General features: G+C 49.7%; 2 protein-coding genes across 4 annotated transcripts in view; one reads left to right on the forward strand and one right to left on the reverse strand.

Moving 5' to 3' along the window:
- The window catches only part of ARSG (arylsulfatase G), a 60,943-nt gene that overhangs the window by 38,211 nt on the left and 7,639 nt on the right, over nt 1–15,093 (reverse strand). The gene's annotated exons all lie outside the window — the stretch shown is intronic.
- SLC16A6 (solute carrier family 16 member 6) lies at nt 651–8,063 on the forward strand. Its single transcript, XM_026067484.1, has 6 exons — nt 651–724; nt 1,713–1,954; nt 2,236–2,379; nt 3,366–3,494; nt 4,791–5,612; nt 6,240–8,063. The coding sequence occupies exons 2-6, from the start codon at nt 1,720–1,722 to the stop codon at nt 6,479–6,481; spliced, it is 1,572 nt and encodes a 523-aa protein (XP_025923269.1). The 5' UTR covers nt 651–724; nt 1,713–1,719; the 3' UTR covers nt 6,482–8,063.

Here is a 15,093-nt window from a genome sequence, read left to right on the forward strand (position 1 = left end):
GCGGAGCCGGTGCGGCGGCGGCGGCGGCGATGCGCAAATGGGAGCGAGCGCGCCCGAAATGTTGGGAAAGTGATGCGGGAGCGGGGGGGCGAGGCTGGGCCCCCACGGTCTGCCGAGGGATTTTTCCCCCTCCCCCTTCCACATCGCTCATCCTAATTACTGAATTTTTTTTTAATGCCTAATGTGTACTGCAAGGTTTTTTTGTTTTGGGTTTTTTTTTTTTGTTTTTTTTTTTTTGTTTTTAATAGCGCGCTTCCTTCTAATCTAATCTCTCACCATTGCTCGTGCAGTGACCCAGGAATCCGGGCGGACGCGCGGACCCGGCGCCTCTCGCGCTGGGGGTCGAGGCACTTTCAAGCCAACTTTGGGCTGCGGCTCAGCCCCTGCCGGGGGGCTGCCGGGGGGCTGCCCCGCACCCCGCTCCCGGCCCCGCGTGGGGATGCGCCGGCCCGCGCCCAGCTCCATCGTCGCGCAGCAAAGCTGCTGCGCGCTCCGCGGCCCGGCCTTGACGTGCCCCCGGCGCTGCGGCGGGCTGCTGGCAGCATCCGCCCGCGCATCCCTCGCGCGGCGCCTTCCTCGCGCCCCGGCAGCGCCGTCGCGCCGGCTCCCGCGGGCCCGCGCGTGGGGTCCGCTCCGAACGGGCCGCGGCACCGCCGGCGCGACCGGCAGCGCACGTGCCCCGCATCCGGCTAACCGCGGAAAGTTGGGCGGCGGGATGGGGAAGGTACGGCTGGAGCCCCGGGAGGTGCCGTTGCCGAGAAAATAATGCGGATTATTTTGAGCGTAAGATGGAGGAAGCAAAACGCCCGATGAGAGCGCGGCGCGGGGAGGAAGCGGCGCGCGGGAGCCGTGGGTTCGCCCCGTGCACGCCGCGGGGGCCAGGCACGCGGGACCCTGCCCGGGGGTCGCTCCCCTCCGCAGGCGCCCTGAGCCGGGTGCTGGGCTTTGAGGAGCCCCGTGCTGACGGCAAACCGACCCGAAAGCCTCGAGGCGAAGCGGAGGGTCTCCCACCTAAAACATCCCCATCCCACGGGACGGCGCCTGGGGGTCACGTGGGAAAGCCGGCAGCCCTCGCACTCCCCAAACCGAGGTCGGTGGAGGGGAAGGGAGTGGGTGCCACAGCCATTTCGGCAAGCCGGCACGCTCCCGAGAAGTTATTTCTCTCCTGGATCCCCACGGCCACTCGGGAAAACTCCCCACAGCTTTAAAAAGCCGCAGCGTGCGATCGTCATACCGACCGGCTCTGCAGGGAAATAACCTGGCACCGCCTAGCAGTGCGGCCCTGGCCGTGCCGTCGGGTGTCTCGGTCCCGGAGCGGCGGTGGGGATTTCGGGAAGAGTCCGCGGGGCAGGTTAGCGAGGGGATTAGGGCGGCATTGTCCGGCGGGCATGAGACTGGTCCCGCGGTGGATTTTTCACGAACCGCATCCCTCCTGCAGCTGTGCTCAGATGACTGCTCTGAACCGCTGACCGGAGCAGCCAGCCCGATGCCGAGCGACGAGTTTCTCGTTCCTGGCTCAAAGGCTGCGGACGGACAAACCAGCCCTATCGCCCCACGGGGGAGAAACTTCTCCCCGACTCCTGCATTTAGTCTCTCAGCAGCAGAGAGACCCACTAACAACAGCTTGCGAGATGTTGCAGGTACCGAGCTGTGCATTTGTAAGCAAAATTCATCCTAAACTGATGCCTGGCTCTTTCTCCCCTCTCTTCCAGATCAAGAATGACTGTCAAAGCTGTAAAAATGTCGTGCGCCACTCCAAATGTTTATACTAAAGTGCCTGATGGAGGATGGGGCTGGACAGTTGCTTTTGCTTTTTTCTTTGTGGAAGCTCTTACGTACGGTATTATAAAATCATTTGGAGTCTTCTTTAATGATCTGATGGAAAGCTTTGATGAAACCAACAGCAGGATATCCTGGATAATATCAATATGCGTGTTCGTACAGACCTTCACAGGTAAGAGCGCAGAGCGGCAGCGCGAGTCGGCGGGGCAGGCGGTCGGTCGCTGCTGGCTGGGCGTGAAGCCCCGATACTCGTGTGACTCCTAGTTCTGCTTCTTGTAACTGCTCCATTATAAATAACATCTTTAAAAACCGATAGACTGCATGTTCCAGAAATATCGGGGGGGGGGGAAACTGTCGTGGCAGGGGGGGGGTCCCCAGGGGACAGGAGCTGGCAAAGCTCCCGCGGTGACCGTGGGGTGACGTCCGTGGGGTGACACAGCTCTTCTCTCCCAGCTCCTCTGTCGACGGTGCTCAGCAACCGCTTTGGTCACCGCCTCGTGGTGATGGCCGGAGGGGTGCTGATCAGCACCGGCATGGTCGCGGCCTCCTTCGCCCGCACCGTGGTGGACATGTATGTCACCATTGGTGTCGTCTCTGGTGAGTTGTCTTATTCCTGTACCCATCAAACGTTTCCGCTTGCTAACGAAGCTTCCAGCAAATGCAGCCCTAGCTGCAAGGGTTCCCTTGCAGTTCTCTCCCTTCTCTCTCCCTCCATGCTGTGATTTATTTATGTTTTGCAAAGATGCGTATCAGTCGCTCTGCAACTTTGCTCTAACTCTCCCTAATCAGTAGCTTTTCCCAGAGCTGGTTGCAGAGAAAATGTTTGTGTCTCCCCCCCCCCCTTAAAATCTGTGTGCATGAGATACCCAGTTGCTTTAAGCACTCCTGCTCATAACTACTCTTCCCCTTAGAAGTTCCGACTTGCATATTCAGCCTATGCATACAGGGTCTCTTGCACCTAATCATAACCAGTCTCCTCGGAGATGATTTTGCTCTCCAGATGGCTTTTGGGACGCGAGGGTTTGCTTTTCTTTCCTGTCCCGGTTTCCTGTGTCACCCAGGGCAGACCGCTGGGGATTCGGCTGTGCGCACTGCCGAACGCTCGCGCAGATATTCTCATTGCTCCCCCTTCCCTGGGGTTCCTGTGGGAGACGAAAGCGCTCCCTGCTTCCCAGGATCAAATCCTCTAACCTCGCCCCGTCTGGCAAGCCCCACCGGCGTGTCCCCGCGAGCCTGCCTAGCGTAAGGGAGCAATAGCTACAGGCTCAAACTCTTTAMGCAAATGAGGTCCTCAGCGCGGGCACTGCTGGCTGCTTGGGAACAGATGGCACTATCTAGCGCATTTGGATTTCTGTTCTCTTTTCTTTGCCCCCCCCCCCAAAAAAAAAAAAACCCTTTGGTTTTAAACCAAAAAAAATAACATTCTGGTTTCCCCAATGATTCTCTTCCAGGGTGACTTGCTGAGCTGGCCGAAATGACCCTGTAATCTCGCCACCRGGAAAGCTGACTTAACGTGTTCTCGCATCGGTGTGTTTCCTTCTTCCTTACTTGTTGTTACGGCAATTTTTGGCATTTATTCACAGGCCTTGGATACTGCCTCTCTTTCCTCCCGACTGTCACCATTTTATCACAGTATTTTGACAAAAGACGTTCGCTGGTCACAGCAGTGGCATCTACAGGAGAATGTTTTGCTGTCTTCTCTTTTGCGCCAGGTATACTGACCAAATACCGTACCTAGCTGCATGCCTAACACAACACCCCTCTGATCCCCCTTCCAACCGCGTGGGACCCTAAGGCCTTAAATACGGGGCTAGTGCTAGTGCTAGCAGGTCTTACCGTGGTGAGCTGCTAAACCCCACAAGCGATCCCTTGCAGGCAGCTGCCTGCCTGTGGGCTCCCGTGTCCTGGGGGCAGGGTTACAAGTACAGCGGAGACCAGTCTCGCAATCTTTAGCACCTTCTCCATCGCCAGCAGCTGCTGCCTGGAAGCTGTGCTGGGCATGGGAGCGATGGGTGCTGAGGCCCTGACCCGAGAGGACCCTGAAACCTCCCAGCCCTGGAAGCCATAGAAGGAAAGTCGGCTCCGGGGAGGGGAAGAGGCGCAATCCGTGCCTGGCAAACGATGGGGAAGGAGGGCTTCGCTCTCATTGCCAGCATCTCGGGGCAGAACACGGCACACCMTGCCGATACCCAATCCGCTACCCAGTGTAGATCTAGCAGGCTAAAAATACGACTAAGAAACATCAGCTATTTAAAGCATATGCTGTAGAAGTAACCGCTCCTAAAGGCTAGCRGGCTTGTGCTTAGCACATGCCTCAGCTGCTGGAGTGCCCGAACCTTTCAAGGAGCTTCCCCGGCCCGAGAAGGCAGCACGTCGCCTGCCCTCTCCCCGTCAGTGCAGTGCGGGCGCCAAGGTCTCTCCTTTGCAGCTCAAATAAGTCTTCTGATGAGCAAGCTTGCTTTCAGTTAATACCCACTGCAAAGCTGCTTTAATTGCAAATGAAGGCTCATAATTAAGCATTGCATGCACCTTTGAGTGAAGCTAACGGACTTCCTCTAGTGGCTGGTTTCAGGGTGGGGCCAGCTGAAAGAGGAAACACAAATGTTGTTCGCTCTCATTCACTAAAAATAACACCACCTTGTTCCTTGCACATCACAAACGAGCCGGAGCCTCAGAAGTGACTACCAAAAGGAGAGCTGCTGCTAGCCAGGCTTTAAACAGGTGCTCTGGGTTACTGTCTGCTGCAGCTGGGCTCAAACATGGGGTGCAGGGTGCCAGGTGAGGTGCTGGCCCTGGCAGGTGCCGGACAGGACACCGCCGGGTGCACTGCCAGAAGTAACCCCTGCTTGGCTTCTGCTGTGTGAGCTGGGGGGCTGGGGACCCTCCTGGCTTGGCTGGAGTAGAAAGCAACAGAGCCTTGGTTACTTCACTAGCTGTAAATTCAAGCAGCTTCTTGGTGCGAGGGCAAGGTTTTTCAGTTACTTGCTTCCTCTGCCCTCTTTCCGCAGCAATCACTGCTCTGAAGGAGCAGATCGGCTGGCGATACAGCCTCCTTTCCGTTGGGGTGCTGCAGCTGAGCATCGTCATCTGCGGATCGCTGCTGCGGCCCATCATAATCAAAGGGCAAGAAGAAGTGAAAGTCCGGCCTGCGGAAGAGCCTGTAGAGACAAAGTACATGCTTGAAAATGAGCAAACGCGCACCTCAATAGAGTCCATCGACTCAGGAGTAGAAATAACTACCTCACCCAGCAATGTGCCTGGAAAAACCAAAGTAGAGCCGAAAAGTGAAGAACCAAAGGAAAACGTACAGATCCTTGTTGAAAATAACAGCACCCCTACAGAACCAAAAACCAAACTACTGGACTTCTCTGTGATGAAAGACTATAGCTTTATCTGTTATGCGTTCTTTGGTCTCTTTGCCACCCTGGGCTTCTTTGCTCCCTCACTGTACATCATTCCCCTAAGTCTCAGCCTCGGCATCAGCAAAGACCACTCTGCGTACATACTGTCTGCAATGGCAATCGCAGAGGTCTTTGGAAGAATTTCAGCTGGCTGGGTCCTCAACAAAAAGCCTATCCGCAAGATCTACATTGAACTCATCTGTGTTATTCTGCTGTCTGTAGCACTGTTTGCCTTCCCTTTYGCCTCTGAATTCTGGGGGTTGATGACATGTAGCATATTTTTTGGGTTCATGCTTGGGACGGTGGCGGGCACACACATCCCACTGCTGGCAGAAGACGACGTGGTTGGCATTGCAAAGATGTCTTCTGCAGCTGGAGTCTACGTCTTCATTCAAAGCTTAGCTGGGTTGGCTGGACCACCCCTTGCAGGTACCTCTAAAACATTTGTGTCCTTTCTGTATGTTTGATACCAGCTATTAGTGCTGATTCCTGCTGTGGAAGTGTCCTGGTGGGATGGTACTATGACTAGTACTAAAGACCTGCAACTTGTATTAGGAGACTCCTGGAGCCACAAGATTGCTGCAGTGCAGCTCTGCAGAGTCCCAAAGATGAGGCAGTCTCCACTGAGGAACCTCGGAGTGAGGAAAAACACTGCAGTGCTAGCCTGATCCTGTTAGAAACCTAAAATTGGCATCATTTCAGGCTCTAGTGCAAGATGCACATGAATTGCTTTCACTGTGCATGTCTTAACCAGACATTCTGCAAAAAGATGAAGTTGCTAACATAATAAGTAGATGCCTGATGTATCTCAGGCTTAAAGTCCCTGCAGTAACTAAAGGATTCTGATTTGCCTGAAGATGACAGTATTTCTCCCTGGAAATGATGCTTCATCACTTTTTTTTTAAGTAGCATGTGTTTGCCATTAAGGTTTTTTCTTTTTTCCCCCCAAATCAAATGACGCAGTGGTAACTGAATTAAAAAAAATCCTATAGGAGGGATGGGCAAGGGAGTGCGAGAGTCGGTTGTGACTAACTGGTGTGAATGTTTCTTCCTTAGGTGTCTTAGTGGATACAACACAGAACTACAGCTCGGCCTTCTACTCCTGCGCTGCTGGCATGGTCCTGGGCGCCCTGTTTCTGTCCCTAGTGCGGCCGTGCAAGGTTGGACTGTGTCAAAGTCGGAAGCAGGGCGTAGAAGAAAACGTGGCACAAGTCCCACAAGACTTACCAGAGGACTTTATTGAAATGGATATCGGAAAAGCAGATAATTCAGGAAAAGGCTCTGACAGCATGGCATAAAAAACTGTTCCTTCTCCATCTAACGTACCCAGTGTAAGACTGGGGAACGAGTCAGCTCTGCTCCACCTTTTAAAACTACGTTCTAAAGGGAATGCAAAATTTTAAATGTGAACAGTTGCTATCAACAACTTTTTTATTATTAGGCAACTTTTCTTTTTTTAACCAACAGTGGAAAGTTCCATAGAAAATATGGATAGCCACATAAGAATAACTCCTGTCTAGCATGAAGATGTGATTCACACTCCTGCTTTCCTGATAAGTGACGAGCATAGGTAAAGGCTTGACTGATCCCAAGTGAAAACCCGAGAAGGGGAACATCCGAAGCAGCCCACCGAACTGTTGGCTCAGTCTCTGACTGCCTTCGTTCATCCTATACTGCGACTCCTGCACAGTCAACAAACAGATTATACTAACTAAAGACGAGTATTTCACAAGGCACCAGTAACAAACTGAGTTTTCTTTCAGAAAAATACGGATTCGTGAGGAAGAGGCTAGGCTGGATAGCTGACTTAAAATCGTTAGTGTTCTTCTAATTAACTTGAACGTCACAAATGCTGGGAAATCGGAGGTTCCATGCATCTTTATGGCCAGTTATGACTGCACGTATTTCACTACAAGATCATTTTTCTTCTCCTAATTAGTATCCTTCGAACTGTTTTCCATTGATAGTCAGATCTGATGTACTGTTTCTAATTTAACTAGTATTTATTAACTTATTCTCAGATTGTTAAAGGCTGTTAGCTTAAATAACTGGAGAGGAAAAATAATCTTTTTTGAATAACAAAGTTATCTTTCCATCAATCCTTTCAATACCTATCTTGTATTGCTAGCTTGTGAAATTGTTGGGAAACTTTTATTTTTACAGCATAGAGTGTAGCTGTTTTTAATATGTAGGTCTTAAATAACCCAATTGCTGTTTAAAAAAAAAAAAAGAAAGAGATAAAACAAACTACAGATAAAGCACCTCTCTCCATAAGGCCTCAGCTGGTATACTTGGACCTAGCTAAACTGCCCTGCAGCCTGGATTTGGCCCAGTATGTCTTAATAGCTAAACATGCCCCGAACTCACTCGCAGGGGCACAAGTAAATCTCTGCTGTGTCGCTGAATGACTGTGCAGAGCCCCAGGGCCGTGAGCCAGGCGGCCGGGGTCTGCCTGGGGCGTCCTCGAACCGCCCCTCGCAGCCCCCCCTTCTCCCTTTCCCCAAATCCCACCCAAGTCAGCGAGAGCCTCTTGGCCGCTGACTCCAGGGAGAAGTGAACTGGACCCTGTGTGCGTTTTAACCTGATAATGCGTAAAGAAGGTTATACGAGACAACATACTAGCTGTTCGTTTGGTCTTAACTGGAGAGAGCCCTCCTCCCGTGACACAAGCTTGCTTACCCACCTATATGCATCTTCATGCCTCTAGGCAACTCAGGGGGACAAATAAAGTCTGTTTTGGTTCAAAGAACACATGCTTTGGAAAAAAAAAAAATCTGTGTATTTAAGTGGAAGTGACATCACGCATTAACTGCTACACTGACATGTCTGTGTATTTTACCAGCCATAGAAATGTGGGACAATCTGTTTAAAAAAAAAAAACAAAAAAAAAACCAACAAAAAACACCCTCCTCTTTGGGAAGGTGCTTGATTTGTTTTTCTAGTTGTCTTAGATGTCCAAAAAGTAACAGGCACTCTTGCAACGAAGTGGCTCGAGCGATTCATTGTCACTGCCTGCGACCTGTTGTGACCATGCTGCAGTTTCGTGTCCTTTTTCTGCCTCAGCACTTTATCACGTACAGCAGAACCTCGCTAAGTCGCGCCAATGACTGGAAGACCCCTCACAGCGAACTAGGGTTTTGTGAATCAGTGAGTTAAATGAACAAATACAATGTTGCGTTAAAGTGTACTTTTATTTATTGTTAATTTATGATACTTCAAGCATTTTGGTAAATGTTCTGTAGAATATAATTGTAAAATTATTGAAGTCTTTGTAATACGAGACCTCACTACAGCACTTTGCTATTACAACTCTGCTTAGAAGTGGAATAAGGCCTCCAGGTTTTGTGTGTGTGTGAAAGCTCCCTGTTCTGCACATTTACGAGGTTCTACTGTAATTTTTTTTTTACAACGATTTCCAATACAGATCGAGTAACATGTTTGTCACTGACCTCACAGTACATCTGTGTTTCTGTCGATGTAGCTGCCGTAGCGGCACGAGCAGGTGAGCGAGTGAGTATGTGTGCGTGCGGGCTCGGAGACCCAGAAGCAGGCTTTAACTAATGCGTTCAAAGCGGGATTTACCGGTTTGTTTGTAACGTACCTAGCGGACTCTGGAAATACGCTGAAACACTGAGTTTTGCAATAAACTTTTTTTTTTTTTTTCCTTTTAAGAAAGTGAGCGTACTTCTTTCCTTCGCGCCCTCCTCTCTCCTGGGAAAAGGCGCCGGGGTGTTATTGCAGGGTTCAGCGGCCGATTCCCGCGCTCGAGGTCCCTCACACACCGCTTCCTCCACGTAAAGCACCGTGTTTACCCTGCAGATTGGACCCTCATACGTTCTTTTATAGGACTTAGTGCTGACCTCGAGGGTGCTCTCGCAAGCCCTTACCCACGTCGGCCTGATTACAAGCAACCTTTTCTTCTCCGGAGTGGCAGCTCAATGGCTGGTACTTAGGAACATTATCCTCATGTCTTCAAGAAGCCAGCAATCATGTAATTATTTTATCATCTCGGCATTGCAGAATACTTTCTACAAGCCAGGCTAGATGCCTCACATGTCAGATCAAACTGCTAATAAATAGCAGGGGATAGTCACACTAAATGGCACTTTTCTCTTCCCCAAAGCCTCATTTCTTCTGGCACCAGTTGGAACATGTCCCCCCCCCGTTTCATCTGTGACTCCTAGCATCACAGAGCCCTGCAAGGAGTAATACCGCTCTCCTCCTTAATACCAAATACCAACTTAATGCATATATTAATCTGCAAATTAACTACTTCTTGAAGGAAACATTATTCCACTGACACATATTAATTGCAGTTGGTTTTCATTCTAGTTGCAAAAGTCCTAGAACAGAGGTGATCACACATGCAAGCAGACCAGACTTAATACAAATACCAAATTCCCAGGAAGCTAATCTGTCTCCAAATTTGACTGACTCAATTACAGCACTGAGCAAACATTATTTGCAACAGCTTCCTTAGAAAACAAAACAAAAAAAAATACAAATGCTCCACACTGTTCACATAAGTAAAAGCACATAAAGCCATAACACTATCTGATGTCTCCCTGCACCCAAACAATTTTTGAGTAATTTTCCCCACCTGGTTTAAATTAATTGCTCACGACCTGTTATCCTTATATGGAGGCATTAATACCAGAACAAAATAGGATGAGAACACTTATTTTTATTCAGTAACACTGTATATCTACTTTGTACCAGTAAATAAGAGGACAATGCAGGGCAAAAGAAATCCTTGCTCCTGCAAGCCATGGCCTTCCTTCACTGAGGCCAATGCCAGCCAAATGGAAATAAAGGCATAAGGGCAGCTTGCAGAAGGACAAAAAAACAAAACAAAACAAAAAAAACCTCAAGCCATCGGTCTCTATTCTTTCCAAGGTGGAAGGGCAGCCGTTTGGGGGGGAGGGCTTCTTTTTTATTATTTTTTCCCTTTGAAATGAAAAGGAATAGCAACCTCGTGTTCTTTTTCACTTATTTCAGATAAGCTAGAGTCAGGGACTTAAAGGGACAAATGAATCTTTAAAAATAGCTAACTTTTTTTTCAAAACCAGTTTAAGTAGGTGCTTACAAAACAGCACAAGTGTTTTAATGATTCCTTTCAGATGTTACTTGTTAGTATCTGAGATCATCGTTTTCCAGCTGCCCATAGTAAACATGAGCTGAATTTTTACAATGATGCAAGGACAAAAAGCAATTTTCCTCCCTCTTTAAAGATCATCTTTACGATTTCTCAGAGCACYGCTTTAGAAACACATTCCTTTAACTTTTGGCTTTGTTTAAAGACTGACAAAGAGAATACATTATTTTCCAGTGTAATTATTTTGCACTTATGTCAGCTTAATAACATCAAAAGACAGAATCCCGAGTTTTTACCGAAATACCACATGACGACAAGCGTTTTCCTGTTGGTTAGTGAAGTTTTGCACAGAATACTCCATTGTGGCCATTGGTGACCGCTGTTAGACCTCCACTTGTAAGTGCAGACCTAAAGAAACTAAGGATACTGGGCTTGGGCTGCTTACAACTCCTGGCTAGAGAGGGAATAGTTCCCTCTAGTGTAGCAGTGCTGCAGGAGGCCTGGGAAAGGCTCGCCGGCATTCAGAGACGCTACCAATTAAAAAACCCTATTTTCAGCTGAAATGTGTGTGCCTCCTACCGATCCAAGTGACCTCTGGGGTTCCTGGCAGAAGAATACGGACTGTTCTCCCCTCCCCAGTTTCACTAATAAAGACTTTTACTTGCAGGAGATGCAAAGTTAGGGCTGTGCTAGCATTTTTTTTTTTTTTTTTTTTTGCAAATTGCAGTAAGTCACCTAATAAATCAAGAATAGCCCCCCCACCCTCTTTCCTGCTGCAGTTGTCAAGCTCAACAATTTGTGGTAAAATATTGCTCCCTAGCAGCTTGGCCCATGCAAGAAGCTCTGCCGCGGCACAGACAGCCCCCTAAATCACTGCTTTGTCACAGAAGCCACAAGCGTAACCAGAAACACTTACTCCACACGGGCACTGCAAGAACAAGGCCAACAGGACAATGGTTCCCTTGGCTTCCTTTTTGTCAAAGCTTTCACTAATGCTGTGAGCGCCTTTTTCTACTTTATCCGCTGCCGACTGCTCGCCACCGTCGGCCTKGCAGAGGAACGGCGCAAACCGTCCCCAAAGAGAGTCGGAGCAGAGGCGGAGAACGAGGGCAGCGACGGGAGCGAGCGATTTGGAGGTCATTCTGCGTTTCTTCTTCTTAAGCCTGCTCTCTCCAGTGGCCCCGTTACCTGTCGTCTTGCCTCTCCGCTCTGCTCATTCGCTTCCAGCCTCCACCAGCTCGCGCTAATGCTACGTGAAGTTATCAAAATTGGGCAATTTATGCACATCAAGGCTTTTACGTTACAGGGTACGCAGAGGTGGCGCGGAGACGGACGCACGGATCACCTGAGGAGCACTAAGACATTTTGGCTGCCTCAGGCCCGATTCTGGTGCCCTCACTCAGGCAAACCTGCTACTGGAGTCAGTCAGAGTTTTACGCAGTACCGATCACAGAGTTTGACCAAAGTTACCAAAACTGCTCCCCTGGCAGGTCCGTGCCCCTGCTTGTGTCCCCTGCGGTGACCACAACCAAAGCCAGGAGCTGCACGTTGCCCGCTGCAGCCCGAAGACCCCGTCCAGCGCRGCGGGAAAGCGGCCAGGGCAGCTGCTGAGCAGTGGCGATTTCGAGGACGCTCTGCCTCACCGGGACACCTCGACTCAGGAGCAAGGGCATCAGTTACTGCACTTTTACAGCCTCACATCACGTTCTGCTAGAAAACCTGTGCCAGGCTGACAAGCTTGAGGGCAAAAAGGCCGTTTTTGTTTGCTTGAGCTACGCGCAGAAGAGGGACGAGTAGGATGGAGGACATCGATGCAGGACAGCACCCACCGCTGCTGCTCCTCCAAAAGCAGCTGTGCAGGGATCGCAAACACCCCGTCGCCAATGCCGCACGCGCTCCTATCCGCCTCCCCCCTGCACCGCGGGCTTCACCAGCGCCGGTTTATCAGCAGCCGGCACCTGCAGCCGTGCCGGTGGCCGGGCAACCCCTCCCAAACTGCACCACCGGGCAAGGAAAGCGAGCTCGTTCGGCACCGCCGGCACAAAACCCACCCCGCACCCGCTCAGAAACGCCCACCCCACATATCTAAAGTTTCTGCCCTCAAACCATTCTAGCTTAAAAACCGACTACAGCAGTCCTGGGAACAGTGGCTGCAGCAAAACTCCTGCCCGCGTCTACCTGCACCGAAACCGCCTCGGCCCTGCAAGACTTTCCCTCTTTCAGCAGCTCGCGCAATCCCTCGTTCCCCACCAGAAGGAAGTTACGCAAACTGTACCTGGAAAGGAAGAGTTTGCAGGCCAAAAAGCAGTTTTTCTGTTTCCTCTCCCTTTTCTTGGCTATTTTTCTTCTGCCTCTGCTGGTGAGGAGGTCAGAGCCCTTCACAGCTTCTTTCAATATTGCAATCACGAGCTCGCAGCAAAGAGAACCTGGAAATACCCTCCCTCAACACCAGCCGCAAGAAATCCSGATGCAAACAGATGGCCCAAGCATTTAAATGCAAAAATACATTCCAACTTTAATTGGTAAAATATTTCCATTGAGATAGCCCCTGTCCTTCCCAGATCTGTAGTGATATCTTGACATCTCTAAGTTTTTTATTCATTGTATTTTGAGGTTTTGAATGAGACAAAAATTTCAACCGCAGTGTTTTTCTTCAAATGCACAGCTAACTTCAAAGCTGCGAGGAAAGCAGGGCTGAACCGAACATCGGGAGCAGCTTGGCTCTTCCAAATCCCCGAGATGACACTTGTTCCTTTGGTCCTCCCAAGGGTACTAGGATATGGGCTTGCAGAGCTCCTGCAGGCTCCCTGGCACGTGAAATCCAACTGACACTAACAGTAGCACTTATGAATTTACTCATGCATTTAAAAGCGTTTCCTGGACTATGTTCTTCAAGGACTAGACCCTGATCCTGCAGTCAGGCCTACATGTTGGACTTCTCCTCAGTATAAAACGCCTTCGGTGCACAAGAATGGGCCAAACTGGTCAGCTAAYGAATGTGTAGAGCGATAACCAGCCATGAACTGTATATTTATAACAAATTATATTTTTAATAGGCAAGGAAATAACTRCAATAAATATCCATTTTTAAGTGGTTATTTCAAAACCATCTTTAAAAATATACAGATATATGCACTTTGGCATGTACTTTTTCATTGCCAGAACACCAGATAATTCATAAACTTTACAGCAAGTTAATTGCTCGCAGTGTGCAGGAGTCAGGAAGGGAGCACGGAGGGAGATGCGTGAAGCAGAGAGCAAAAATTAATCCTGAAAATTGCGCACGGCAGGAACTCTCACCCATCAGCCCGATCGGGGGCCGTGGTACCAGCGTGCCAATTTGCCAGCCAAGAGGAGGAAGCATCCTACCTAGGTCACGTAAAGGAAAAAGGAAGCCTAACTAAATCCTAGTAACGGAAATTAAAACTACCTCCCTGACACAGGAAATTAGACCTGTCTCACGAAGCACCAATTAAATCTGTGACGCTGGTGAATCAGGAACTATGAAAAGAAACTTTCTTCATCTTCAGGCAAACTCTTAAGAGCAACCAGACCTGGGCTCCTCTCCTATCACCCCTCCGTATGGACAAATGCTGGTACTTACAGGGACTCCCTCGGGACTGGGGTCTTCCGAGAGCACGCGCGAGCGACGACGGCCTCTCCCCATTTAGCGACAGCACCCCGAAAAACAGCAGTTTGTTCATAGCTGCTCCTTTCACCTGGAAACACTACACAGGGCCTCTCACTCCTGCAAACCTATTATCAGAGTCTTACCAAAAATAAAAAATTAAAAGCACAGTCTTCTGCAACCATGTATAATATATCAAACCCTAAAATCTATTTATAAAGGACGTGTGCAAGAGTGCTTGAAGAAAAACGCTGGATACGTGCAGCATCAGCAGAGACCGAAAACAGTATCCCCATGTTTGCAGTCAGTATTGGCCAAAAGAGACGATACCAGCACTGGCTTTTCAGTGCAGTTTTTCATGCACTGGTAGACCTTTGTCACCCAGTACATTTTGGAATAGTCCATAGTAAATGCTGGAAAGTGACTCTTTAAAAACAGGAGCTTTTCTGGGTATGCTATGCACTTTTCATATATGCTTTACTCCTGCAGCACACTGAGACATCCTAATACCCACTTGTGGCATCCCTCAAACACCTCTAGATGTTTCAGCGAACATGTCTTGGTCCCTTTGCTGGGTCCCACCACTGTCTTGCTCTTGTCTTCACCCATCCGTGCCAGTAAGGCCTCCAACAGATGTTAAGTGGGCAACATGAAATCAGAAAGTTAAAAAATTTTAATGTGAATGTTGAAAGATTAATGCCAACTTCAAAAAGGTTCCCTCGTCACTACATTCTCCTTCTCGTATTTAGAAACGACACCATGGTTAATACGGGCTGGGAGGTTTCCAGCCCCCACCTGCGCGCGCGGCCGAACCCTGCCCAGATGCGCGGGCTCTCCCGAACCACCTGCTCCTGCTTCGCAAAACAAACAAACAGGTTGTCACTAACCCCAGGCGTAACTCTCCGCCACCGACATCTCTTTGCATGTCGCAGACCACAGTTTCCTTTGGAAACCCTGAACTTCTGTGCTCCTTTAGTTTCTATGACTGCAGAAAGACCAGAAAAACAAGAAAACAAGCGCAGGCACGAGCTACGGTATCTACAGCGACAGCTGAAACACAGGCTGAGGCGGGGGGTTGTGAAACCCGTCCCGCGCGGAAGCCGGGCAGGAGGCTGCCTGGTGCCCGGCAGCGATGTTGTAACCGAGCCCCCCGAGGCGGCGGCGGGTCCCGGGCGGCGGCGGCGGGT

The sequence above is a fragment of the Apteryx rowi genome, unplaced genomic scaffold (genome assembly GCF_003343035.1).
Source record: "Apteryx rowi isolate R43461 unplaced genomic scaffold, aptRow1 scaffold_26, whole genome shotgun sequence".
Taxonomy (NCBI): domain Eukaryota; kingdom Metazoa; phylum Chordata; class Aves; order Apterygiformes; family Apterygidae; genus Apteryx; species Apteryx rowi.